The following is a 27,826-nucleotide window of genomic DNA, read 5'->3' on the forward strand; positions in this document are numbered from 1 at the left end:
CTTTACAAAAGTCGAACCAGATTTATATAAGGTCTAATCCTAGCTTATTTCTGACAAAACTACCTAGCTAATATATATTAGATCCGAAAGAAGTATAAGATGCTATATACCAGCCACAGCCTCCATATATCTTCCATTCAAGCGAGGCAGACTTACTTATCCCAGTTTTTGAACACTCTAAAGCGTTGACCTTCTATTGCCTTAACGAACTTAGCATCACCTTCCATCATATCGAACTTAACATCCTTAAAGATCGTCTGAACCTCTTCTACAGTTATGTTGGCAAAGCGACTATATATCTAGCCTACCGTTTTGACAGAGCCTTTACATTCTCCTCTCATAGCAAATGACATATTATATAGTATAGATAGAATAGAAGAGGATATACCTATATATTTAAAAGGAGGGTAGTATAACTATATCTTTATACCTATCTAATACTCAAACGGCAGCTATGATATAACCTATTGGTAGTATAGGTCTGACGCTTATGATGATCTCAGTTTCTACATATACCCTATGATTTCGCATTATCCATCCTAGATTAAAAAACGGTAGAGATAAGGCTTGCCGTCACAAACGGAAATGTAGGGTAGGATAAACGCTGGTCTGACTAAGAGGTTGGCGACAGCGAGTCGATGCTTGAGAAGGCCGACGCAAGCAGCTAACGACAGGGCAGGTGGCATGCTGAGTCACCAAATCGCTGCACCCAGTTTCGAGGAGTCCGCCACCATCGCGTTGGGCAAAAAGATGGTGCGCGTCTCAACTGTTTGATTCCACAGGAGGTCCCACGCAAATCGTAGCCCGAATAGGAACATGCCCCATCCGCCCAGTCGCTTCTTTCCCAGTTGGAACGCCTCTTCTACCTCTGCCGGTGCATCAACGGCTGCACATACCGCGTCTTGTCTCGCACCGAGCATAGGAGGCACTTCCGACTCCCGCCCCGCTAGTATTAAAGACCAGCTGCGTAGGAGGGCTTGCTGTCCCATGACATCCATGAGTGTATGTGGCCATGAAAGACCCACGAGTGTCGCATCGTTGAATGAAGTGATATGTAGTGATAGCTGGGGGACATCCTGGGAAATGAAATCCTCAAGCGTCTCCGGCGCATTTTCTCGAGCCGCGAAGATTCGAAAGCCCTGAGGACCGGCCTGAATGGAGGCGGTCTCGGTAGCTTTCGGGAGTGTCTTTGCCACAGGGTGATCATCGATATTCACGGGAAATGCTTGGCTGGTATAGAACACTGCAGGACGGGCTTCGGTAAAAGGCCGAGGGGCATAAATCTCCAATTCCCCATTCTCCTGGTAAACAGTAAGTGGCCAGCCATCATCGTAGCAGGCTGCGGATCATCGAGCAGACCTTTAATCTAAGTCTACCGCCAACCTTTCTCCAGTCTCCAATCTCTAGTAATCTTGACAGCGAGGTGTGTAACTTGTTCGCATCCAACACGTCATTGAAGCGCAGCGTCCACGTGACGACAATCCCTCGCAGGGTCTTGGTGTCGTCTAACATGTGAACTGGGTATATGTCGTCGCTTCCAATTGGCGACGGAGCATCTCTTTTGGGAGAGGCTCCTAGGAGGCGCCATAGAGCCATTTTCAGAGTCTGCTTCTGAAATCGGCTTCTGAGTGACAATTTCCATCTCGGTCTGTGACTTGGACATTACAAACGGCTCGTTTTATTATGATTGTTGAGTCGCGCTTTGATCTCTTGGACAGATAGGGGTTCGCTTAGTAGTGTAATTAAAGGCTTGGTAGTCACACATTGTCACAACCGCCACAATAATCCTTCTCCGCCGTCCTTACGAATGTCCTCGTCACAGAGCTTCTCAGCACTCACTTGTAAATGGAGAACCAACCTAAGGAAGGAATTTTTGCGTTGCTAGTACTATTATGTCTACCAACGTGGGCAGCAACATCTACAACCTTTCAAGGACAATAATTCAAGCACAATTAGAAGGATGAACGGAGGGAATCAGCATCATTGGGCACGCTCACAGCTCTGAAGTGAGTGAGGGGGCAGAAAGGCACTAAATAACTGCCCAATATTTTATGAGCGAACCCGGCTGACATCCTACCCGAGGTGTGTTTGATAGGACAAGCTCATAAGTTCCCGCGCTTCCAGCATTGGTACCTACAATTCCCACAGTTAAGCTTCTAACGCTTCTCGTGAACAAAAGATAATACGTGAGATTATAAATTCAGGGCAAATCCTATCCACGCGACGAATTGCAGTGGTTTCAATACAATCTTGTTGCCAATCATGCCACTGCTCTGATGAGGAAAAGAAGACTCGATCGTCTGTAGAATCAAGTCAGGAACCACTTGACCACTGCTGGAGAAATTAAGCATTATTTCCCCACAAGATTTCTTCCTGTTTAAGGAATAACAAATTCACTTGCCAAGCTGGACCACCTCTTTAACAGTCATCCTTTTCTTGGTGTATCGATGATCACAGACGCGAGAATAGGTCGTCGAGCAAGACTGCTCTATGTTGAGCCCATTTAATAAATTGATGATAATTTGTGAGGCGCAATTTTGATACCAAGACAGAGTCAAACAATGTCCTCATACTGCACACTGACCCTTCAGCCAGGTTCGTGCATGTCTATTGACGGACTAGTGTCTCGCAATCATCACTCCAGGCGATTGAGATTCCCTAACTCCTTTTCATCCATCACCGAATCCACTGCATCAGTCTTCTCATAATCATTTCCGTCGATATTTGTTTCTTTGCTCTTGATGTATAAAGAAATGCAGTTAAGCCCAGCAAGAAGTGTAAAATGTCCACAGTCGGCGACTTTCCGGAATCGATCCTCAGATACACCCCGAAGCCCAGGAAAGCAGTGAAGAGAAGAGCGGCATAGCGACGAATCTTTGGTAGTAGGAGGAGAATGCCGAAAGTTATGTCCACAAAGGGAACAAAGCGCATCGATTCATCATCGGGCGCGCGATCAAGCTGATATTGGTAGAAAGTTGGGGTGTATTGACCGTGAGTGAAGCGACTGAATCCTGCTAAGAAAGCAAGACCAATCGCACCTAGGTAACCGGCTTGGCCGATGATTGACATGTTGTGTTCAGAGATGCTTGAAAGGAGCCAAATGCTGTTTGAATTAGTGAGAGTAAGGTTGAAAAAAGGTAAGATTTCGGCACGATGTCAAGTTGATAAAGGGCGACAGCTGTGCCGCATAGGATTAAGTGGCGCGCGTCAGCTCACACTAGCACAATTGGTGCTTATGTCGGAATAGTGTCATTCTGTGGACCATTGCCTAAACGAAATGCCTTCTTTTAGGGGTTCTCGCCGTAATCATTCCAATAGTCGCAGGTCTAGATCTCGGATTTTGACTTTAGGAAAACCGTGAATGTTCCCTTTACGTTCCATATTTGTTGACTTTTCTCTGTACTGTGAGGGGGCCACTCGCTCCACACACATCGACCGAACTATGGAAACGCTGTAGCAACCTGAAAATTAACTTTGAATATAACCGTTGAAGATTGAAGCCGAAATAGAATGCAACCTCTCTCGATCATTATATATTCAAGTTTACCAAAACGATGTCGGGTGAAGCCCCTCGATGTGTTATTGCATGACTTACATCGTTCATGTACTGATTTCATCAGTGTTTGTTGTAATACTACGTGGATTTAGAAAGTCGTTAAACAGCAGGTCCGTAAGGAAAAGACGTCACCCTTTCACAAGAAGGTTCTAGATATCCATATAAGTAAGGTGGGATCTGCCCAGCCTTATAGCACGTCTGGGCAGATCTTGGGCATAGGATGGAAGTATTGCTGTTATAGACAGATCGGGCAGGTGAGCTGAATCCCTCCACAACATTGCGATAAAGTTATCGGTCTTGTTTTAATCTGCATGACACCTTATTGATCCCTTACCGGCACTGCGCTGCAACAGCCGGAGCTACCTGCATTGCTTCTTGGCAGACTTTTGACTGGCAGAGCTGGCTCCAGTAGCCACAAGCACGCCATGCGTCCGAGTTAAACGATACCATCTGCCAAGACTAGAAAATGCTACCTACCCATTTCATTCTAAGGTCTCATTTCGTATATGAGCTAGTTGATGCTGATGAGGGTATAAGTACGTCGACGGGTGGCTTGAGCAATCAAGTCGATAGACATCTTTTCACAACACCTGGCATTATACCTGATACAAATCATGAAACTCCTTTCTGTTGCAGTCTTCGTTGGCTCCATAGTAATTGGGGTCAGGAGTAGAGTCAACTATGATGGTTATCGGGTTTTCCGGGTTTCAACTCATCATGACGCGGATGCAATTCAAGATCAAATCAAGACTTTTACAACTATCCCATTCAATCTTGACGTATCAGAGCATGTGGATGTCGCCGTCGCGCCAAAGGACGTGGCAGCATTTGAGGCACTCAATCTAGACACCGAGATCCTCCATGAAGACCTTGGTGCAGACATCATTGACGAATCTGCATCTACTTTCAGCACAGGTATGTGTCTGATTTTATTACCTAAGAGTTCAGTGTCATCATTGCTAACGCACTCTAGATGACTTTTCGGTAGCTGCTCTGCCGGATCTAGCTTGGTTCAACTCGTATCATCCTTACGCAGATCACGTCCAGTTCTTTACCTCACTGCAAGCTAACTTTCCAAACAACTCTGAGTTGGTCACAGCTGGTACATCGTACCAGGGCCGCTCGATTTTTGGCATTCATCTCTGGGGAAGTGGCGGTAAGGGGTCAAAGCCCGCCATTTACTTCCACGGAACAGTCCATGCTCGCGAATGGATCACCGCTATGGTGAGCTTATTGATTGTATTTAAGAGAAGACGAATGAGACTGATATGTCAATTGAATAGGTCGTTGAATACATCACCTACCAGCTCATTGATGGTTATAGCAAAGACGCCGCAGTGAAAGCTCTGGTCGATAAGTTTGACTTCTACATCCTGCCATTTGTCAACCCCGACGGTAAGCCACTTCGCAGATCCTTCCGAGCAACCAGCTGACACTCCAGGCTTCGTCTACACACAAACCGACGACCGGCTATGGCGCAAGAGCCGCCAGCCCCGCAGCGGCAGCAGCTGCATCGGCACAGACGTGAACCGCAACTGGCCCTACCGCTGGGACGTGCCGGGCGGCGCCTCCACCAACCCCTGCTCGGAGACCTACAAGGGCGCCGCGGCAGGCGACACCCCGGAGAGCAAGGGTCTCGTGGCTTTTACGCAGCAGCTCGCGGCGGACCAGGGGATCAAGCTCTACATAGACTGGCACTCGTACGGGCAGTACATCCTGCTGCCGTACGGATACAACTGCTCGGCGCGGGCGACCAATCACGCCAGGCAGCTGACGCTGGCGACGAACACGGCTAGCACCATCGCGCAGAGGTATGGCACGAGGTTCACGTATGGACCGAGCTGCTCGACGTTATACGCGACGACGGGCGATAGCGTTGACTATCTGACCGATGTGTCGAAAGCTGAGTTTGCTTGGACGATTGAGCTGCGGCCAACGGGCAGCTCTGGGGGAGGCTTCGTTTTGCCTCCTGCTCAGATTCTGCCAAGCGCACTGGAGCAGTGGGATGGGATCAAGTACCTACTTGCGCAGGTCTAACACCGTGAATCTCGAATGCGAGACAAAGTCCTCTCCGTAGTTAAAAAGCCTCGAGTTCTACAAATAGATTTTTCTCTTCATCGTTTGATGACCGCTGGGTATCTCAGTGCTCCCTGTCGTGCGCCACGTACTATCCGTAAGCAAAATCGACCTCCCGTGCATCACTGCTCCAAATCACTATCCTCCCAAGTATAACCATCATCTACTATAACCAAGGCAGACGAAACTAACGCCTTTCCTCCGTCCCAGCAAACTTGACACTCTTCCTCCTTTCTCTCTCCATACCTGTAGACCGCCCAGGACTAGAGCTAAGAACGCTCGCACCTGGCAAGCGTGAATTACCACTTGATGCCAGGGTTTCTCGAACAGATGCCACCGCTCTGCTCTGAGCAACCTCATGGAGATCACCATGGATGTCCGATCCGGCACTACCTACCAAGCCCCCGCGACGCCGTCCATCCTCACCGTGGAGCTTGGGAGAAGATGTCGATTTGCTTCGAGTCACTTCACGAACAACTCGACTGACCTCCTCAGTCGAGGCCACAGCTGTTTCGGCTTGCCACTTGCCTGGAAGGCAAGCGTGGCCACAACCATCGAGCGGGCAACAACCATCCGAGAACTCACCTCCCATGTCAGGCAATTGCCCAGGGTCGTACACACCGGATGCTGTTGCGTCGGCGAAGGAGGAATGCCAGCCTTGCAGGCAAGTTGAATGACCACCATGTCCACAGCCGGCGCAAAACCACCAAGTCGACAAGATTGATCCCTGACGCGTCTGGTGTTCCGCAGCATCCGGCTTTGCTGTTTCACTGAGAACTAGCTCCAAGGAAAGGGGCTGAGAAACCTCAGGAAGCGTGTTTTCTGTCACGTCACGATGTCCACAGACTGCGCATGGCCCCATCACCTCATGGCACCGTTCACATCTCCACACGCCTCCATTCGACTTGCGGTCCACCTCCCTAGGCTTACGGCATTTCGGACAGAAGAAGCCAGCCAGCACATTCTGCTGTGCAGGCATAAAAATGGACTGGAAATTATCGCCCCAATCGCTGAGGGGTTCGCCAGGCCAGCCTTTGACACAAAGGTTTCGAAGCAACGCTGCTTCAGTGAAAAGTTTCATCCCCATCAGCCGCGAGTGATGCTGCTTCAATATCGCAGTAGCTTGAAACAGGTCGATTAGATCTTTCGGCAGCAATGGTTTGAGAAGCAGAATCATGGCCGATGCATTGAGTGCAGAGGACTTCGCTTCAAATTGGAGAGCTCGTGTTATTAATGTGTATGGCTCAAGCGGGGTGACCCTTGGTTTCTCCGGGTATTCAGATGCTAATACGTAGGGATATGGATCATCATCGGACCATGGAAGATAATCTCTATCGGTAGTCACTTCAGGAGTGAGGTCCCGGTCTTTCTCGGGTGATGCTCGTTCACTATCAGGATGACCAAAGCTGTGGATATCAGAATGCCCAATATCTGACGGTGTGTCATGAGGATATAGGTCTGGTTTAGGGTGCGCTCCATCATGCGAATCCAGACTGTCGGTTGTGGTTTGGGTAGGTAGTGCGTAGTCGTCCGTAAGATTTGAGTCGGCGCGTTCGATTGGCTTCCGTAATGCCAACATCTTACGGAACTCGGGCGACTCTTCCATATGTCTCCCTCGGATGCGACTTCCATATTCGCCACTTGTGCTATCGCTACCGGTGTCACTATATTGTCTCGGCGTTGCAGGCAACCGTTCTGGTCGCCTCGGGATTGACGAGCTGTCCGAAGACCCAGTAAGTCCGCCAGTACTCTGTCTACTCCCACCAGATATAGAAAACAGTTGAGCGAAGCTTTCATCGGAATCGTGCCTTTTAGCTGATTGCCTCCTATTGGGGGATCCTAGCTTGACAAAGCCTGCTGACGACTGGTCCTTGCTCTTCGCACTTGGTACATCGATTGCATGGGTCATCGTTTCCAAATCATAGAAATCATATCCCTCAGTGCTGGCGTGTGTACGCTCACTATCATGGCTCACAACAGAGAGGGGTTCGGAGTCCAAACGTTGCCTAGATGCAAAAGAGAAAGAATGCAACGCGGGAGGGAGACTGAAGCTGTCGTTTTCTACCACAGGAGTGAGCTTCTTCCCTGAGGCATACCGATACTGCAAGTCCTCGCCATTTCCGCCCTCTTGCACTTCGTCATCAACAGGTCGTGCTAGCGGAGTAGGAACATTGGATGTACTCTCGAATTCTTCAGATAGCAAGGATCGCATCGCTCCTGACTTATCTAGGCTAGAAGATGTTGGGGGTTTCCGGTGTGTCGCTCCGTCGTGGAGAGACGGTGCAGGCAAAATAACGGTTGGGCGAGCTGCAGTGGAGCGTAGTGTTGACCACTCTTTCTGTCGGTGCTCGAGGGAGTAATCCCGAAGTCGACCCGTGCGGCAATCCAGGTGATATTGTGCTCTCCTCGTCAGGAGTAGATTCATGGCATAAGCTAGGATGCGCCAAGTCTGCGCCAAACGAAAGAGGCTGACCTTTTCTGCAGCTTTGGCATAATGCTCAATGATTGTATTGACACGCTCCCCGAGAATGGGACCATTCTTTTGCGATGGGAGTAATTCGTATAAAGTTTCGAGATAGTGAACAGAGAGGTAGTGGTATATATTAACCTTCGCGCTAGATGGAACTGGGCCGATTGCCATGCCTTGTTGAGATTTGTAAAATCCGGTCACTTTGAGAGATGGTTCAAGGGCCAGGCTATGATCATCAGGGCCTCCCGGAGGAGTGGTGCTCAGAGTATGTGCTGAGCGTGTACTCGGTGTTCGCTTTCGCCGGCCCTTCCCACGAGACCTTAGAAAGCTCCCAACCACCTCATCCTCGGAGTCGCTCCTGCTAATGCTGAGCATAGGAGTCGTCGGGCTGGAGCTATATGATCCGTGTGATAACACTTCAGAGGGGGTGGTGATTGCCGGTCGCATACGTCGAGCAACGGGTCTCTCATCCAAGAACATGAGGACATCGCCCTGGGATGAAAGTGCCATGGTTGACACTGATGTGCGATCCATTACTTTAGGGGCGAATGCGATATCGAACTGATTGAAAAGTCCATCATGCCCAGCGGTCCATAGGAGATCCTGATCGTGCCATAGTAAAGCCGCTGGCGGGGCGTCGAAGTTCTGCAACTCTTTGAAAGGCAGCGTAGGTCTAGCCAGGTCCCAGATATGACACGCATTGATACCATGCCTCATCTGGCTACTGTCATCGTAGGTAACGGCGACCTGTGCCGTTCTTTTCCCTTGTGCGGTAGCTGACCAGGTGCCTGGTCTCCAAGCCACCGATGCGATCGGAGCGGGTGTGTTCAGTGTCCATTTCGGCTTCTGCCTCTTCTCAGCTCTTGAGGAAACGTCCCAGACAAAACACTTGTTGTCAGATCCGCCGCTGATGAGATGCTCGCCGTCGGGGTGCCATGCGATAGATGCGCACGCCTTCTCATGCCCGTTGATGCGTAGGATCGGAGCTGTTGATTTCCGGATGTCCCATTTCAGGACGACGCCCTGCTCGGTAGCGCACGCGAAGTAGAAGCCGTCCTTTGGCGACCATTTGACATGACGCACGCCTTCTGCGTTACATTTGAATGCCTGCACCGACCGGTATGTCAGAAAGCCTAGCTGCGACCTCTGCGGAGAGCGGATGTCGAAGCACCGAACAATGCCGTCCTGGCTGCCTGACAACAGGTATGTTCCACGATGAGGGTTGACATCGAGAGTATTCACTTGGCGAGAGTCCTCCCTCATCTGCACGACTTCCATCTGGCCGCCATCGGGGCCGCCCATACGCGCGAGATCATACTGGAAGATCTTGCCGTTGGCACAGGCAGTAAATACAGTGGTGTCGCCGCGGCCGGAGGGCCAATTGACATCCTTGATGGAGAGCTGGTCGGCGGTCGAGTTGACCTTGGACGAGGGCTGAGAGGTAATGGTGGCGCGCAGGTCGGTGCCCTCCTTGACGGTCAGACCGTCGAGCTTGACGACCTTGAGGATATGGCGGCCAGCAAGGATGGCGCATCGCCCATCAGGAGACTTTGCGAGGCAGGCGATGGGGACGCCGGCATTGAAGAGAGCGTTCTGGGCGGCGCTGGGGCGGTAGGCGGCGGGGAGCGGAGAGCTGGTGACGCCGACGGTGGTATCGTGGGAGGACTCGACGGTGGGCTTGCCCAGCAGCTTGCGCATGATCTTATCTCGGTTGTACATGGTGGCGGCGCGCGTCGTCGGGTGGTGACATGACGGTTGTCGCTATTTGCAGGCGCAGCATGCCTTGGGCTGCTGGGGACGCCGGAGAGATGGGCTATACACAGAGCCCAAGCAGCAGCGGAGTGGGACTATTTTGGGTGCGACAGAATCAATTGACAGCTGTCGTGATCATAATTACATGCGTCATGGTCACCAGTTGAGCGCTTCTACGTGATGGACGCTGGGAGAGCTGGCTGACGGACGGTGTATTCTGCCCCCGCTCACCGACTAGACTTCCAGGGGAGAGGTCCCTGGCTTCTTCGAGAGCTTGCCGACTACCGGTACTTAGGTAGGCACGGTACATGTACGCTTTTTACAGGGTAAGTGCCTTCTGCAAACAGCTGGACCAGTCGCTCCTCCCAAACAGAGCACTGGATACACGAGTGACGACAATACCTATCTCTGGACAGGTAAATTGATGATTTTGAAGGACACATCTTCTGTACCTTATTTCTTTCCAAACTGGGCCTGTATGGATTGATCTCCCAGATTGCTACGTTCACCCATCTTCTTTGTCTCTACAGACTTACGACGAGATTCGTGTCTATTTGACTTACAAGAAGATTTAGGCCACCGTGCCTGCCGGTGATTGACTGACTGAGCGCCTTTATTCAGAAGGTCCAACAAAGCCTCCAATACTCCCGGATCAAAAACTCCATCTTGACCCAATGCAGCTGTTTTCCGTATTTCAATCATACGTGCCTGGGATACGGCCTGCTAGGTATTCTACGTCAACTCCTCTCCTCGGAGGTTTAGCTCCTGACCGCTCCACTGCTCAGATATTTCCAGGTGCTTCCTTTTTGCATGCTCAGGCCGACGACAAGCTGAAGTGGACCAGAAAGTGGTGGGCAACTCCCCCAGATGGGAGCGATCGACACATGTTGCAGCCAAACAAAGCACTGTACTGTACTGTACATACATATAGTCTTTTGTCGTATGGTGTTCTGCTGCATCATGCCAAAGTTCCATCCCGCAGGGCAATTGTCGCATCGACTTTTCTAGAAGCCGCATCACGCAGTTCCATCATGCAGGCCGTACAGCTTCCACCAGATCCAATCGCGATCCAAATATTCCCACCCACCCAAAGGCACAATGGGGCACGGCAAAGCGGCAACTAGGGCTGGATGAGGGCAGGTCGGACATGGTGCTGATGTGACCCAAACAGCGCTAAGGCACGCCTGGCAGGACGGGGCCATCTTGGGCCTGGATCATCTGGAACCGCTTCTCGATACCTGAGACGACACCGTGGACCCCTAAGCTAGGCTGGCACCTCGCTAGGCTCATGCCAATGGGTATAACACCGGGCAGAAAGTTGGCAATGCCCCTTGAATCCTAAGGCTTGCTAAGGCTGGGGCTAAGCTGCGACTTCTACGCAGCTAGGAGGCGGCTTCAGTGGCTCGCCAATCGCCAAGTTCGACTTGGCTTCGCAACATTTCCTGTTCTCAAGCCGCTTTTGACGTCATGTACGCCGACGATCATCAGCTTTCCACCACCAAGCTCCCTAACAGAAGTGCTCCTTCAAGCTCCAAGCTCGTCAACAAGTTGGCACCTGATCCGTCGCACGCCCTCCCCCTCTCCGCGCCTGCTCGTAGCCGCGGAATGAGGGGCCTTTGCCCTTGCCATTGCCCCCGTTTACGTTTCATCTTACGAATTACACTACGATGGTCGAGTCAGTTCAGCCCTACCGGTCTATCTGGTCCGGCCCTGTTGGACCTTGACGCCGGCATGACGTACCCAGAGAATTGATGGTATGCCTCGTACAATATGCAGCCACTTCCTCTTCATCGTGATAAGCTGAAGAGCTCAAGAGCCTCAAACTTAAACTCAGCTTTCCTCAAGAAGAGCCTCAGCTTTTTTCCGTGTAGCTATTTTACCGAAACTCCATTCCGGACCTGAATCAATCTCTCCGAACAACCGACGACCACCGTTAGTTATTAGACTTCCCGTAGGAAACAGGGCTGGCGCCTACCTCATATGAATCTAAGCTGTCCGGCCGGTGATCTCCTAGTATAAGACCGACAAAGAAATCTCAACATACACATACCAAGGTACACCCTCCCGCTGTTTGCAACAAGGTCGACTCCCGGTCCGCCATGGCTGCTGCCCCAAGAGCCATCCTGCGCCTTGCGCGAGGCCGCCTAACAACATTGTCACCAACAGTTCGCGCAATTCCCATTCAAGCGACCGGTTTGCCTGCAAGGACCATGCACACCTCGCAGTCAGTACAACTCGCAAAACCCACGAACCCAGATCCAAAAAAGAATCCGGCGAGTGAGCTTGCCTTGCCGAAAGACGAAAATGTCGGTCGCAAGAGATTTGCCGACTTCAACCTGAAGGGCAAGGTGTTCATTGTCACAGGCGGCGCCAGAGGGCTGGGATTGGCTCTGGCAGAAGGGTTAGTGGAGGCAGGCGGCAAAGGTAAGCGCAAGCACTGCCTATTCTCAAGGGTGCGTACAGTGCACAGAGCCCCTAACACCTGAGCAGTATACTGCCTGGACCGCGCAGATGAGCCCGACGAGGAATGGGGTCAGGCCCAGTCGCACGTCGTGCCTGAATGGGGCGGCTCGCTGCATTACCGGCAGCAGGACGTCGAGGACACTAAGCACCTGGACGAGCTGATCACCGCCATTGCGGACGAGAACCAGCGCATTGACGGCGCAATCGCCGCGGCGGGTATCCAGCAGATCACGCCGGCCGCCGAGTACACGGCCGAAGACGCCGCTAAGATGATGGCCATCAACTATACCGGCGTTTTCATGACCGCCAGCGCCGTGGCGCGCCAAATGTTCAAGTACAAGATTCGGGGCAGCATCTGCCTCATCGCGAGCATGTCTGGCCTCGTCGCCAACAAGGGCTTGCTCTCGCCCGCGTACAACTCCTCCAAGGCGGCCGTTCTCCAACTTGCGCGGAACCTAGCCATGGAGTGGAGTCCGATCCAGGAGGACGGCACAGGCGGTATCCGTGTCAACTGCATCAGCCCAGGCCACATCCTTACGCCCATGGTGCTGAAAAACTTTGAGGAGGTGCCAGGACTGAAGGAGACCTGGGAGTCGGAGAACATGATGGGTCGGCTGGCAGAAACAAGCGAATTCAAGGGCGCCGCGTTGTTCCTCCTCAGCAGGGCCAGCAGCTTCATGACCGGCAGCAATATCGTAATTGACGGCGGACATACTAGCTGGTAAGATATGGAATGGAGTTTCGGGTTGCATCTAGTCGCATAACATATATATCTATATACCCGGGATAAAGAAAGGAGCTTGGAAAATGGCGAATACTGGACATATTATGTACATTTAGTTAGCATGATTACGTTGCATGAAAAACACTGATTATCCCAACAAGTGTGAATCGAATGGACTCAATATTTAGCAGTTCTGCAATGGCAACGTCCGAGGTGTTTGAGCTGTCTACCTTGCAATGGAGTTGTCAAGTATGCATTCAGACAAGTGTACGTCGGATTCCTTCCTTACTCCGCCTAATATAGCCGCGTTATTCTCAACCCTCCCGACCCTGGAAGCACGAGGCGTTCCTACTCTTAAGTTCAATCAGACGAGGTGCACTGAAGAACTCCGTATTTATTTGTCAGTGGTGTCATATCTGTTGAAAGTCAGTCTACAATTCCTGGTCAATGCGGTAACAGCAGGTGCCCCCTTGCCCTCTCCAGCTTCATATACATGGCCGAGTCGGATGGACAAACGTACCTAAATTGACAGCCACCTCCGTCGCAACACCAGCACAGGTGCAGTTCATCCACGGCCTCTTGACGCCGAACCTGCCCCAGATATCATCCGGTAGACGGTATGTAAAGCAACTAGCACAAGAGGTGCCGAATTTGCCGTCTTTACCATACTATTCAGGGGTCAACGGGTTGGAATTCTGGCGTTTACTAGAGAAGCAGCCTTGATAGAAAGCATCGTTCACATACCACTATTTTGCCATCCGAGTATCTGAAGCACGTGTTCAGGTCGAGCGTGGCGTTTGCAAAAGTGCCCTTGCCGTCGCCGACGTTGCACCTGGCACTGAGGACGTCGTTCGAGGCGTTGATAGTCTCGTTGACACAGCTCTGACCCCACTGTGCAGCAGTGCAGCCGATGAGTGTGAGCACGACAGCGTTTGTTTTCATCTTACTACGGTGGATCGACAACGAAGTAATCTATGGCATATTTGACAAGAGCGGGAAGAGCGCCGCAGGAAGGTAGCTCATATATCATATTAGACTTGTCTAAACACAAACAGCCCCATCATGGATATGGAAGTGCGATCTGAGATTGGGTGGGACTTCATTTACACGACTTCTTTGAGGTTGCACCTGAGTCGCAAATGGTCACTGACACGGAACTCCAGAAACCAGGATGCTGGGGTCGATCCTGGAAAGATCAATAACAAAGCCATCATAGTGTGAGCGTCCGAAGCTTTTAGTCAAAGCAGAGAGGAGAGTGTGCGCTTCTCTCACAATACAGCAACGTAAGTCGTCCAGAGCAAGATGTCAACGGGGGCTTTAATTTCAAAGTCATTCAATGAATGCAGCTAGCACTGACACCCTCATGCAGCTTTAGATAGGCTGTTCGGTAATGTATAGTACCCCTCGTTTCAGACGCTCCAATCAGCCTGCCAATGACAGCTCCGTGGGGTGTCACTCGGACGGTTCTGTTATTTAAGCAGGCTCAAGTGACATTTGCGGGGAAGGAACAAGTTTGGTGGCGGCCCTGGTGTTAATATCGAGAAGTCACATCGTTTCAAGAGCGCCTTACACATGCCATGATTTGATGTTGATGATGGGAGCATTTGTCATGCTGGTTGACTACTGCCGTGGCGAGGTTTGACCTGTGCTGCTCATTCGCAAAGCGAGGTCGAGGACAATGTAATGAAAGCGTAAGGATACTGGGCTTCCAAGGCGACGATGTCCAAAGTAGGTGACGAGCTAACGTAGAGGCTCTTCATATCTTGTTCATTCCGTGGTATCGCGAAGTGTAAGGAGTTACATAGAGGTATAGAGTTGCGTCGGCACCAAAAAATGCACACATAGAATCAGATATTTTACTCAAACGTCAGCGCAGCGATGCTCCCGGGGAAGGTCTTCACGCTGCCGTCCCCAGCACCAGCCTCTCCACCGTACTCCTTCGGCAGCTCCTTCTCATTGAGACCACTTCCAACGAACTCGGCCGCAAGATTGCCTCCGTTCGCCATGGGGTGGAACTTCTTGCGAGTCTTCTCCGCGACGAACAGCTTCAGCACACCGTACAGCCATCCCATGACGGCGGGCACGTTGACGAAGAACTTCTCCTGTGGAATATGTTAGAGGCGACTCTGCTTGATAATCGTGAGACTTGCCTTCAAAAGTTCGGGATAGGCCAGGGCAAACTTCTTGATGACCTCGGTGCTAGCAGCCCTAACGTTGGGGTTCTGTCGGAAGAAGCTCACGTTCTTGTAGTCGTGAACCTGGATGATCTTATAAGGATCCTCAAACTCAGAAATTCGCTTAGTCGCCTCGGAAAGCTTGAGTTGCTGGATGCCGAGCTCTTGCAGGGCGATACGATAGTCCATAAAGCTAAGCTTGGTATTAGAACACCATGCCATCAAAGATGAGCTTAGTTGCTGGAAGGGAGAACCTACTCTTCAAGCGGCACGAAGACCTCATCCATCCGGTCCTTGACATTGCCGTAAAAGTTCCAGGTGAAGACCTCAGGGATCGCGCTGTCCTTGACCTGGTAAGTGGTCACGGCGCCAAGCTGGCCAAACTTGGATGCACTGAAGGTTTTCTTCAGGAGATCAAGGGGCTTCTTCTCCTTGCGGAACTTCAGAGCGCCGGTGAATTGCTCAATGGCCTTGGTAAGGTCACCTTCGTTCGCGTTCAGGAACTTCTGGAGGATAATTGCCGTGGGAACATGGGTCTCATCAACAAGCGTGACGCCCCACATCTCATCATGGCCGACCTCTTTGAGAATGTCCGGAAGCTTCTTTGCAAAGTCCGAGAAGGGCGTCTGCACTTTCGGAGCAACCGAAGGCTTGTCCGCCGTAGGCTCCGTCACAGTCTCCTTCGTCGGCTCAGACTGCGCAGCGGGCTCAGCAGGCTTCTCGCTGGTCTCAATTGGCTTTTCACTGGCCTCCGGTGCCGGTACAGGCTCCGGCGCCGATGCTGACGCGGCGGGCACGCTGTCCTCCTTTGGCGCCTGCGCCGTCTCGGCTGGAGCTGGAGCTTCCTCGGTCACTGGGGCCGCAGCCGCCTCAGTGGGGGCGACTGGCTCAGCGACCGGGTCGGCCGGTGCAGCAGGCTCCGTCTTCACGGGCTCCTGTTTTGATGAATCGGCCATGGTTGGGTGGCTTTTTGATGAATGGTGGAATGGCCTTCAGGAAAGCCGTTGGGGTGTAATTTTAAATTGATAGGGGGTCGGGTTGCCTGGCCAAACAAAATTTAGCGGTGCCCGGAATAAACATCCCTTATCAATCCGATCTAATCTCTTGGCATCTTCAACGATGTCGACTTTAATCTAATGCAGCAGTACCAAATGGTTTGTCGCCTTTGATTTGTATGATCAGACTCACGGTCTTGGGCAAGTACGCCTAACTAAAGCGAATTTGTAAATCGAAGCAAATATTCGAAGCAAAGAACGCAGGTCTCTTGTTCTGGCCTACCCCTTGTATTCTGCCCTATTCGACCGCCTGCGCTGTGCCGCAATGTTGATCATCAACGATCCTACCAGATATGTCCTGCTATCATATTTTCACCTGACTGAGCACAGTGGTGACTTATCGTGCATTTTCCCCAGGAAGCGTATGCAATTCTCCTTCAAGACGTTGAACAAGATATAAATGTTGCGGGGCGCGAAATCCGAAAATGGCGACCTTCTGGGACTCATACATTAAAGCCACACGGCCAATAATGTCACTCATTGCTGGACCGCTTGGAGATGTTCTGCCCGCGTTCGTGCCCCAGAAAAGAGGCTTCGCAAATCTATCGTAGGCTGATGTCTCATCCTGCAGTGCATACAAGCGAAACATTTTAGATCCAAACTTCAAGCTTGAGATGTACCATAAGACCGCCAAATCTCAACAGGAACAAACGACAGCTAGCCATGGGTGAGATGAAAAGCCGGTTAAGTTGTTGCTTTACAGACTGATGGCGAGAAGAGACTCGGAATGGTATCGATACGAGCCCCTAGAACCAAACCAGATTCGCTTAGTGCATCTTCACGCAGGCACACCAATGTCACCTCTTCAATGCTCTCTGACAAGTCATACATTGAATGATCATTTAGTGTTTGAGGCATTGTCGTACACATGGGGCGATCCCCGAAATGTCAGTTATATCCATTGCGACAATAAAGCCATCCAAGTCACTCGCAATTTGACAGACGCGATGATACACCTACGACGAGAGACCGAAGAGCGAACTTTCTGGATCGATGCTATATGTATCAATCAAGGCGATGTCAACGAGCGAAGTGTCCAAGTTCAGCTCATGGGTCAGATATATAAACAAGCTACATCTGTCCTAGTATGGCTGGGAAACCCTACAGAAGACAGCTCGTCTGCATTCAATCTGATGGACCAATTGCACAGACTAGCTAAAGAGACAGCAGTTGAAGACCTCGACAGGCCAATCCCCAAGGAATCAGATTTGCTCGAAACGCTTCCCAAAGTCAATGATCCAGCTTGGAAAGCACTTGACTCGCTTCTTTGGCGGCCTTGGTTCTCGCGGGCCTGGATCATTCAAGAGATAGCCATGTCTCGCTCAGCGAGAGTGTTTTGCGGAGATGACAATATCTCCTGGCACGACTTCCTTGTCGTGATAGACTTTCTGAATCGTCGTTTTCTCACATTTCTTGTAAATCTGGATCTGGGTGTCGCATATCCTATCAGAGCAATATACTACTACTGCCGTGGCGAATCCTACCGACCGCTCACGACGCTGCTTTCTATGGCTCGCCGCTCACTGGCTGGCAATCCGTGTGATAAAGTATATGCACTGCTTGGACTGGCCTCAGATAGCCCTATCATACCGGACTATCGGTTGCAAGTAACCGAAGTATATCAAGCTGTTAGCAGGACTCTATTGTTGCAATCTTTGGACGTACTTAGCCTCGTCGGTCCGCCTCGATGGAAAGCAATCGATGGTCTTCCCTCATGGGTGGTAGACTGGTCTTTAGCCCTGCTAGAACGACCATATCTTTTCTCCAGTGGCAGGCGGTTTAATGCGTGTGGCTCGACGACCCAGTCGCCTCGCTTCTCGGCTGATGGGAAAAGTCTGTTTGTTCAAGGGGTACTGTTTGATCGGGTAGCGCTCCATGGCACCACAAACATCAATCCGAATGTAACCTCCGATGCAGGGTATGCTGGGGTGAGCACAAGAGGATTAGGTGAAATGTGGGACGGTGCATTCAGCATTACCACTGTTCGCAGATTTCGGTACTGGGAGCGACTAGTCCTTCGTTTGAAATACTATCCCACAGGGGAGCCGATCGAGAGTGTCTTACACAGAACAATGATTGCAGATTACCTAGGGAACATGACGGACTCCCTTGCCACTGCGTCACTGGCGGAGCATTACGGAGCCTTTCGCCGCCACACAGTCAAGTTTCCAGGGGAGAAAGTCCAAATCGGAAGCATAACTGGCGAGTTAGGAGAAAATTACAATAAGATATATAGTGCGGCGACTACCAGTGCTACAGTTGGGAGGAGACTATTCACAACAAAGAAAGGATATGCTGGACTTGGGCCCTCAGCTACCCGTGTGGCGGACTGTGTGGTGTTTCTTGCGGGCGGCCGCACAGCATATATCGTCAGAGAGGAGAAGGTGCCAGGCACTTACACATTCTTAGGAGAGGCATATGTTCATGGCATTATGGATGGCGAGGCTTTCCAGGGCCGGTATACGTTGCAGGAGTTTCAAATAGTGTAATGTCATCTTCAGATCGGACCAAAAACCATGACCAAAGGTGTACTAACATTTGTTAACTGAATCTATATAATTACTCATGCATGAGGAAGCATTTGCAGCCAGGCTGGTGTCCAGTAGACTGCAATTGGCACTTTTCTCAAGCTGATGAATGACTCCACTACAATGAAGAGTCTGGCACACGCGTACATCATCAACATGATATACCCAAGGCCTGCATACATTTTCGACGTCACGGAATACATATATTCCTCTTTCGTGCTATCCCCCCAAATGTATTTGTTCTCCAAAATATGCCGAGAGGAACAACTATAGATGCCAGCAATGGAAAGCTTCCAAGTATAGTGAGACAAGAAATTCTCCACAATAGATGTTCCTGGTTTGTTGGAAACTGGAAATTCCAGGCACTCATGTGTATACCTCCGTATATGGCTGGAAGCACCACGGCGAGTATGCTCAACCATGGCATTAACAGAAGCATGTCCAACAATAAGAATGAGCTGTGACGCTTGAGAAAAATATCGAAGTTAAACTTAAAGTTTCGGCATGGGGAGAGACGCGGGACAACTCCATCATGTTTAGGTATTAGTATCTCACCAAAATTGGCCAAGATACTTGTCTTTTCGAGTCCAGCTGCAACTGCATTCAATCTCAACAAGGCTTGCTTTCTTAAAGGTGGAGGATGCGGGCGGCGCCATGTACGTGCTTGGTGGAAACCGATGCCTTTTTCGGTCATAGAATTCGGAGGCATGTTTCCAGGCGTCGAGTCAAAATTCTGAAACGTTAATACTTTTGGCTTATCGTCTGAAGACAATTGCGGAGAGACCGTGTGTCTAGTAAGGTCCCGGCTTTTGTTCGTATAGAATGATCTCTGCACCATAAGTCCAAGCATGGAATCCCATGCTGCATCAAAGACCACTTCAGCATCAGGAACATCTAGAGGCTTCTGACTAGTATGTTAGCCAATCAGTGTTTCATAAATGTAACTAATGCCATCCTGTCAATGTAACTGCCCGCTTGGTAAGGAATCCTCTACTTTAAAAAGGCTGGCTATAAAAGGTTTCGATTTTCAAAGCCTTGTCTTCAGAGGCTCAGGAGGGTCGCACCCACCTGAAACCAGAACATTTACAATCCGATAGCACAGATAACATGTACCATAGTATGGATCTCGAGGAGTGTGAGAGTAAGACCAAATGCTTGGCGAGTAATGCATGTCAACATCATGTATGTGACCTGCAGAAGGACGAGTGTCTTTTGAAGGCCGTTTGCTTTGCTTTTGTCATTGATTTTGTCACCGGGGATATAAACCCAGTGGCCTTGCTCAGTAAGATCTACGACACCTCTTGGTGTCAACTGAAGCCGCATCCTTGGGTTGAAAGTAGGTGAATCGGTGTCAAGACTTTTAAGAAGACTGTGCCAGTCTCCGTCACAGTCCTCTAGGGTTTGAAATTTTGCAATGTTCTGCGCCTCAATTTGGATGCCCCCCATTACGACGAGAAAGGCGTATTTCATATCGAAGATAAACTGCATATGTTTGAGTGTACTTTCATATAGACTTGTGGCAATGATATGTGCTTACATTTTTATCTACGTTATGGCTTCTTAATTGCGCGGATTGAATGGCTTGTTTGAATTCACGAGCTTGGGAGAACTGTTCGGCAGCCATGTATAGAATGAGCTCAGGAGCCAGGCGAGCCAGCACGACCCATCTCAATTTTGACACCAGAAGGCTGGAAAAGTCAGATTTCGCGGGTACATTAAGATGTAGAGCGGTGTAAATGCACGCCACTAGGGTGATCACAAAGCTCGGGATAATAGATCGTTGTCGGTTTCACTGCAATTTTAGTCTCATCGAAGACCTCTCTGCAACAAGACTAGACCACCAAACCGTCTTGGCATACTAGCAGTAGATTTGTCCCTGGAATTCCGGGGCTGAGACCCAGGACGGCGCGTCTATTATCTTCAAAGCCGTCATGTTTGCCTTGTTCGTGTGGATGACTGCCCAAGTCCCGTCATCACAGCTACTGTTAGCTCTGCAGTGACAAAAGAGAGCCCCGCTAAGCCTAGTAGTAAGCTCCCTAACCCCTGACAGGGGCCAATGCAGTATAATATGGTGCGAGAGCACCCCAATTCTCTTTTGTATGATCTATATAGTTCAATGAACTTTCCATTACCCAATTACATGCTCGTACGCGCTCTACGGTCCGTCACATCTGCAACATGTCGCTACAAGTGCTGCAATGACCGTCCGTAATGTGTGTAAGTGTTAAGCATTGAATGTCATTTACGGTGTTGGGTCGCCCAAGCCCTACGAGTTATGAACTGTAGGACAACAGGGAATGAGGGCAGTATTTGGTTGGGGGGCTTTGGACAGAGTCTTCGAGGTTTTAAAGAGAATTCCTGGTCCTGGGCAGACTGGCGAGAGTGGCAGTAATGTCCCGCCGAGGCTAGGTGTCTTGGCACATCAGCTTCGCCCCCGCCACCATTCGCTCTGAAAGAGGTTATCCAATCATACAGAGGAAATGAACGTAACCTACCTCTTTTTCTGGTTAAAAGACAGTGAACTGCTAGCTCAGCTTCTTGAAGCAAGAGTGGCTGAAGAAATTGTGAGCAGTCAGCCCATACCTAAAATCCAAGCCTATAGAAAGAAGTGTCGGGAACGTTATTCACACCCCTACAATAAGGCCGTGTTCATTTGCGAGGTGACTATGAAATATCTTATCTGGATATGAGAGGCTCATAACTTAATTATTTTGAATTATCTTGTGAAAAGTAAATTAATCTCCTTCGTTTATATATCAACTCGAGTTTAATGGCTGCGATCAGCAATGACAATTAATGAAGTGATGGAATCAGATGTCGAGGCACCAAAAGCTGTTATTAACCCTGAGAATTGCGGATCCGAACATGTCGCGATAAACTCAGTTTGGAGAGTCCAAGACATCTAGAGGTATACCTATTGCCTTGCACTGTTCCCTCTCGGGAAATGGAACCTGTTTACCATTCCACTGCAGCAATCTTATAGTAGGTTTCTCAGGCGTGACCGATAGCCATTTCCCTGTCAAGTGAAGTTGTTCCAGGGTATTCAAGTGGCCTCGTGCCACTAGATAACCTTCATCTGCGTTCGGATCTCCGGTCCTCGCGAAAGAAGCCCAGTAGTCAATGACGAGTTGCATGAATGGGACATCAAAGCCATCTCTAGCAGGCTGCCCCGCTCGGAGCTCATTTCCAAAGACGACCAATTGCTCTCCGGCGTGACACTTATAATACTCAGCATCTGGGTCGCCATGTGGCCGAGCTGAGGTCTTGGGGGCGTCACACCAAGGCTTAGTGTAGCCAGATGGACTATATGTGCGGTTGAATTCGAAAGCATACATCGATTTGAAGGCGTTGTGCTTCGCCGCGGAGTACGCTTTAGCTAGATCAAAGCAGGTGAATACCCCATCGGTCGCAATGCGCAGTGACGCGTTGAATATTTGCTCAGGGGTAGAGTTCTGTGCTGCTGCGAAGCTATCAAGCGACAGGCTTGGCGCAAAATCCGTGCTTAGCCCAAAGGTTCCTCGGACATGGGTTTGGAAGTATTTGGTAAAGGTTGTACCATTTTCTGGGTAGTTGTTAACCTGAACGCCAACTTCGTCCCTGTTAACGCCGGTCATGACATCGACATTGTTCGAATAATAGTTCGTTTCATTGACGACCAACTCATGGTAGGTCAGATACGTGCCGTCAACTACAGCACCACTATTTTGGTTAGGTTGTTGAACCTTTTCTGTTTTCCAACAAGGTTAACAACTTACTTGAAATTTGTAGTGAGATTAACGAGATCAAACCCAGATATTTTGCTTAAACAATCGATTTGTGAAGCTGTACTAGTATTGCTTGGTAGCAGGCAGGCCGTCTCATTCAACACTTTCTTAGTCCCATCCTCGTATGCGTCCTCGATTGCAGCATATTGAGACCATGTGAATTTGCCATTATTTGGATATCCGGTGGGATCGGATTGCATGATGGCCCGGTGGAAAAGTCCCTTGGCCTTGAGCGAGGCGAGCAGCAGGTGTGTCGCCATGGCTCCGGCAGACTCGCCAAACACAGTCACCCTCCCAGCATCGCCGCCAAAATACTTGACGTACTTGTTGACCCACTCCAGTGCTGCCACCATGTCTGAAATCCCGTAATTCCCGTTGTGTACCCCGTCGTTGAAAGCTAGGAAGCCAGTATTACCCACACGATAATTTACCGAGAGTACCACGGCATCACCGCGAGAGGCCAAATTCGTACCGTCAGTGTTCGGATTCTTGCCTGATCCGGAGGTGAACCCGCCTCCATAGAGATATACCATGACGGGTTTCAGTTGAGCTTCTTTGGCACCAGACATGGGGGGTAGATACGGCGTCCAGATGTTCATAAACAGACAGTCCTCGCTGCTGCCAGACGTCACCTCACCGATAGGCTGTACGCAATCTGCACCTGCAGTGATCGCCATCACATCGCCGTCCTGCAGATACGGAGCTGCGTAGGTGAAGCGCTCTGGTGTCTTTGTATATCGTATCCCGCGAAACTTCCAAGTGTGGTAGTCCCTGTATCCAGTGAACTGAGACTGGTCAACAACTTGTGTTACTTGCCATGCAGCACTGCTGTTTGAGAAGGAGGAGTTGGATATTGGTGCGCTTTGGGTGCAGAGCGTTGGGATCTCGCTGAGACAGTCGAGATCTTGGACTTGGCCTTGGGCGTCAATGCCTCTACAGGTGTCATCCGCTTCGTCAGCCTTGGAAACCCAATATAGCTGGTCCTTTGTTGCAAGCCCTTGATATTCTTGGTATATTAGAGACCTGTTAAGAGCTTTGTCGAAATCATTCTTGTCCGGATTCCACGGAACCTCTCCCAGAAGAGTACATGCCGTGCTGGCAGCCGAGTATGGACTTGCTTGGCTAACGAGGATGGCCCCTGACCCATCATTCTGCGCGGCTGTTGAAGAGTTAGCAGCGACGTCACGGTCATATCATTCATATCTTACCATCTAGGTCGTTGCGAGTTAGGATTGTGAGGCCACCTCCGAGAAAGAGTTGGTGTGCTGATTGTGCCGCGTTAGAGCCGGTAGCCCATATGCCGATACTTACTAGCAGCAGGGTATACCAGGCCGAGTTAGCTGACATAGATCTCGCCAACATGCTGACAGCGTATCACGGGGTGGCACTTGGAGCGGATGATTCAACTTCGGACCTCTTGGCTTTGGAATTTTGGTTGAAAGTTTGCACGTCCTGATGTAGTGAATAAAAAACCAAGGCCTCACTCTCAACCTTGAGTTGCACGGATCTCCAGCATGCCGTCCAAATTGATGACGGCATGTACATTGACTATCCCGGTCGCGCGAATATGCCTCCGTGACTTGGCTCTTTTTGGGATGCGTTGCATCCCGCCTCATGGATCATTAACATGGCTGTACCTGGCATGCCGTCTTTTGCCTAATACGGCTGCCTCCACGAAGCAACTCCATCCGGATGTGGTGCACAGACCGAAAAGTTTTCACCAGAAACAAAATCCCTTGTCTGGATGAGAGAGATGGGTAGTTTATTAGGAAGTCTAGTCAACTTTACAATGATGATACATGAAGAAGCCTGCAGATTTCAGGTCGCTATACGGTCTCTAGGGCAGACGCCATCCGGCCATGGCGGGATTCTTGGTAACAGCGAGAGCGACCCAGCCGCCAATCAAGCACAGACCGCCCAGCGGTGTGACGGGCCCCAGCGGCTTGAAGTGGTCGGGATCCAAGACGAGGGCGTAGATGCTGCCGCTAAACATGGTCATCCCGGCAGTGAAGAGACCGCAGGCAACGGGGTTTCCACGAGCCACAAGCATGACTCCGGAGTGAATGAGCTATGAACGCTTAGAAATATGAGAAATGGCGTCTTCTGAGGGAATGGCTGTACCTGATACTGTGCTGCAGTGACCCAATTGGCGATTTTCTGAGGGTCGGAGATGCGATTCTTTAAGCCGTGAGCTCCGAATGCTCCCAGGCCAACTGCCGTAGCGCCGAAAACGGCTCCAATCCTCCAGAAAGTTGCAGCGCTCATTGTCTCTTGGCTTTCGAAGTCCTGCTCACGCTCAATAGGTTCGTCTTGAGGGAGAAGGGGCGCGGATTCGAGGTTGGGCTGTTCACTGGGCATGGGGCCGTTGGGTTGTTTGATGTTTGGAGGATGTTGACCTGATCTCAGCTCCACTCTCGCGTCTCGGCTTCTGGTGTTTAAGGTCCACTAACTTCGGCTGCCAAGCTCCTCGGCGCCGCGCTGTTACTACTGAGATAAACAAACATCGAACAAAATTTTGAGACTGACATTTTCGAGCAACATCATGGCTGCGATACCAAAATCTTGATCATTCATGTTACTGAATAACCTCATTTTGTATTGACTGACCTCCATTGCAGCATCCCAAAGACACATGACTAGATCTTTACCTAATTCACTATCGCCGTTACTGGACGCTGTTGGCCTCAGGATCGTCACCCGCTGAGTTCAACGACAGGACACCACTTCCTACAGTAGGTATCCAAATACTGATACAAGACTCCCTATAGCCTACAGATTTCGAGTCGATGTCGTACGTTAGCGTTGTAAAGTCAATAGACCCGGCCGGTACGGCAGCTTGCCGTAATCACCACTGGATCCTGGGGCTCGTCCCTGATAGAGCAGTTGCAAGTTACACGGATCCACGGTCATTGTCTGGTCCGGGTTGCTACGAATCAGATCGCCATGGCTGATATCATTGGTCCAGGTAGCACCACTATTCGCCTTGCCAGCGAAGGGCTGACCTTCGCTCGAGGCCTGCGGTGTCCACGAGCCGCCGAGGCTTGTGGCCGTAAAAGAGCGGAAGTACCGCCCATTTGCTCCAATTGCTTCGACAATCATGAGATATAGGCTTTGGCCCTTGACGGTGTACACTTGAACTGCCTCGAACAGGTTATTCGACGTGTCGCTCAAAATGATTGTTGATGCGGTTCCGAAGTTTCCCGGGAAATTCCCAATGGGCATGCTGGCCCGGTATATCTTCCCATTGTCTCCTGCAAAGAAGAGGTACATATTCGTGCTGTCGCCGATTACGGTTTGGTCAATGCAGCCAGTGCTGGACCCGGTGATGGTCCCAGAGAAGAGCGTTTGTGCCGATGACCATCCGTTTGCATCAACAGGACTACTTGCAGTTCGGTAAGAAAATGCGGTCGGGCCCCATTGGTAAGCAAGCACCCAGATACTTTTTGGAGCAAAATAGAAAAGTGTTGGTGCAACGGTGGCCGAGTTCATCTTATTTTGACTCGCCGAGGCGATATCAGTCCAATTGGTGAAAAGACCAAAGTTCATTGAGCCCCAGCTCGATCCCGTATCATGATACGTGGCATATACGAGAGTCTGGCCATTGTAGGGGACGGCCGTGAAGTCTTTGAGCGAAGCCCATCCTGATTTCGGAGTTGCTAGTGAGCCAGTCGATGTCCAGCGGTAGGTTGATGGAAGAGCACACGAAGCTTCCGATTGCGCCACTACAAACGCCGCCGAGATTAACAACACGAGTCCAGTAGACACTAGACTGAGTGTGGGTCCGCTCAAAGCCATCGTCATGTTTGTTCTGAAAAGATCAAATGTGAAGATCATATCCAACATTCAAGCAAGGGCACCCAATGTCCGACTTATATAACCATACTCGACACGAGCGCGTAGATGTCCGGACATAATTGACCCGGGCAAAACTTGTGGTGGATGGGATAAACCGCCAGCTCGAATAGTAGATTTCGGGGTGAGCTTCCGAGTTGGCCAGCTGTGTTGTATTCGAGTTGCGCTTTCATTTAAATTGATTAATATAGGCGCTTATGGCCAGGATTGGATGCGCTTCAGTGGGACCTTGGCGGTTCCTTAGCCTTTGCCTTGGGTTACTTTTAGTACAAACAGCAAACCGCTATTCAATCTCTACAGACCACGCTTGGACGATGAAAAGCTACAAAATGTCAATTCTTAGTGGTGCGCATATTGACATCGCGTTTTTCAGGAATGAGTGGCTGTTCAATTCCCACTACACTCAAGAGCGGACTGATGGAAGATGATATCATCGAATGTCCGCCAAAATTCGAGGAAAGAAAGATTATGTGATGTTGAGCCTCAAAATGTCATCTTACGGACACGGGAGATTCAGAGGATGCTGCGAGCACTGTATGGTCGTGCGTCAAGTGAGAGGAAGGGGGGCGGTGAGCAGTTCTGTTCGAAATGCTTTTGCTGTGCCATTCAGGTGTTGTACTTGGTGTTGAAACTGACTATTCTAGGTACCAGTGCCTCAATTTAATTCCCGGTGACTTCACTCAAAGATCTTATTGAGCACCTTGTCCACCTTGCCAGGAGTTCTCGGTATGTGGGCAGCTTCATAGTTGTCAATCTCTTCCTTCATTCCACCAAGACTGAGGTCTGCCGACCCCGGACGAACGTATTTGCTCCTGAAAACTAGCTTCCAGAAGACGAACGCAATGATGAAGAATGCAATCATGCCATAATCTAAGAAGAACCACATCACGTCCCAACCACCTGTCAAAAACAAGTCATACCCTCCCGCCAGGAGCATAAATAGAGTCCCGCCCATGGCAAAGTAGGAAGTATATGGCTGAAATCGTCCTTTATAGGGAAGAGTGTCTCTGGAGATCCCCTGGCTTTTGAGCGAAGAGAAGAAATGTCGGTATGTCAACGCTGTGAAGCCGTAATTGATTAATTGGCAACAGGTAACAAGATCGACAAGATAGGTCATCACTTTGGCGGATGAACTGTTCACTTGCAAGAAAGCGAGTAGACAGAATAGGAGCGAGAACAAGAGAGCCCAGATAGGAACACCTCCCTTGGTACACCATGAGAAGAAACGAGGAGCATGGCCTTCAAGGGACATGCCGTGTAAAGTGCGAGTCGCCGCGAACAACAACCCGTTGCCAGCACTAAATATAGATGTCATAATGAGCGCGTTGACGAGATGAGGCAAGCCGTGGATCTTCAGTCGTTGCATTGCAATGACATAAGGTCTTGTGTGTTGTTAGCACTATTCAAAGATA

At 50.2% G+C, this 27,826-nt stretch overlaps 5 protein-coding genes across 5 annotated transcripts; 2 read left to right on the forward strand and 3 right to left on the reverse strand.

The window, feature by feature from the left end:
* Positions 1 to 4,170: 4,170 nt before the first annotated feature.
* UCRPA7_8667 (putative zinc carboxypeptidase a protein) lies at positions 4,171 to 5,593 on the forward strand (the record flags this gene model as incomplete). Its single annotated transcript, XM_007921178.1, has 4 exons — positions 4,171 to 4,471; positions 4,530 to 4,780; positions 4,840 to 4,951; positions 5,079 to 5,593. The coding sequence occupies 4 exons, from the start codon at positions 4,171 to 4,173 to the stop codon at positions 5,591 to 5,593; spliced, it is 1,179 nt and encodes a 392-aa protein (XP_007919369.1).
* A 2,744-nt stretch (positions 5,594 to 8,337) lies between these two features.
* UCRPA7_8668 (putative wd repeat-containing protein) lies at positions 8,338 to 9,821 on the reverse strand (the record flags this gene model as incomplete). Its single annotated transcript, XM_007921179.1, has 2 exons — positions 8,338 to 8,408; positions 8,552 to 9,821. 2 exons carry the CDS (start codon positions 9,819 to 9,821, stop codon positions 8,338 to 8,340), a joined length of 1,341 nt encoding a protein of 446 aa, XP_007919370.1.
* A 2,243-nt stretch (positions 9,822 to 12,064) lies between these two features.
* UCRPA7_8669 (putative oxidoreductase protein) lies at positions 12,065 to 13,042 on the forward strand (the record flags this gene model as incomplete). The annotated part of the gene is made up of 2 exons (XM_007921180.1): positions 12,065 to 12,278; positions 12,345 to 13,042. The coding sequence occupies 2 exons, from the start codon at positions 12,065 to 12,067 to the stop codon at positions 13,040 to 13,042; spliced, it is 912 nt and encodes a 303-aa protein (XP_007919371.1).
* A 1,855-nt stretch (positions 13,043 to 14,897) lies between these two features.
* UCRPA7_8670 (putative phosphatidylinositol transfer protein sfh5 protein) lies at positions 14,898 to 16,171 on the reverse strand (the record flags this gene model as incomplete). The annotated part of the gene is made up of 3 exons (XM_007921181.1): positions 14,898 to 15,143; positions 15,282 to 15,408; positions 15,474 to 16,171. The coding sequence occupies 3 exons, from the start codon at positions 16,169 to 16,171 to the stop codon at positions 14,898 to 14,900; spliced, it is 1,071 nt and encodes a 356-aa protein (XP_007919372.1).
* A 6,065-nt stretch (positions 16,172 to 22,236) lies between these two features.
* UCRPA7_8671 (putative camp-regulated d2 protein) lies at positions 22,237 to 24,827 on the reverse strand (the record flags this gene model as incomplete). The annotated part of the gene is made up of 6 exons (XM_007921182.1): positions 22,237 to 22,266; positions 22,323 to 22,497; positions 22,554 to 23,721; positions 23,771 to 23,827; positions 24,411 to 24,630; positions 24,684 to 24,827. The coding sequence occupies 6 exons, from the start codon at positions 24,825 to 24,827 to the stop codon at positions 22,237 to 22,239; spliced, it is 1,794 nt and encodes a 597-aa protein (XP_007919373.1).
* Positions 24,828 to 27,826: the final 2,999 nt, after the last annotated feature.

Source organism: Phaeoacremonium minimum (assembly GCF_000392275.1).
Source record: "Phaeoacremonium minimum UCRPA7 unplaced genomic scaffold PA7_03_scaffold_604, whole genome shotgun sequence".
NCBI lineage: Eukaryota > Fungi > Ascomycota > Sordariomycetes > Togniniales > Togniniaceae > Phaeoacremonium > Phaeoacremonium minimum.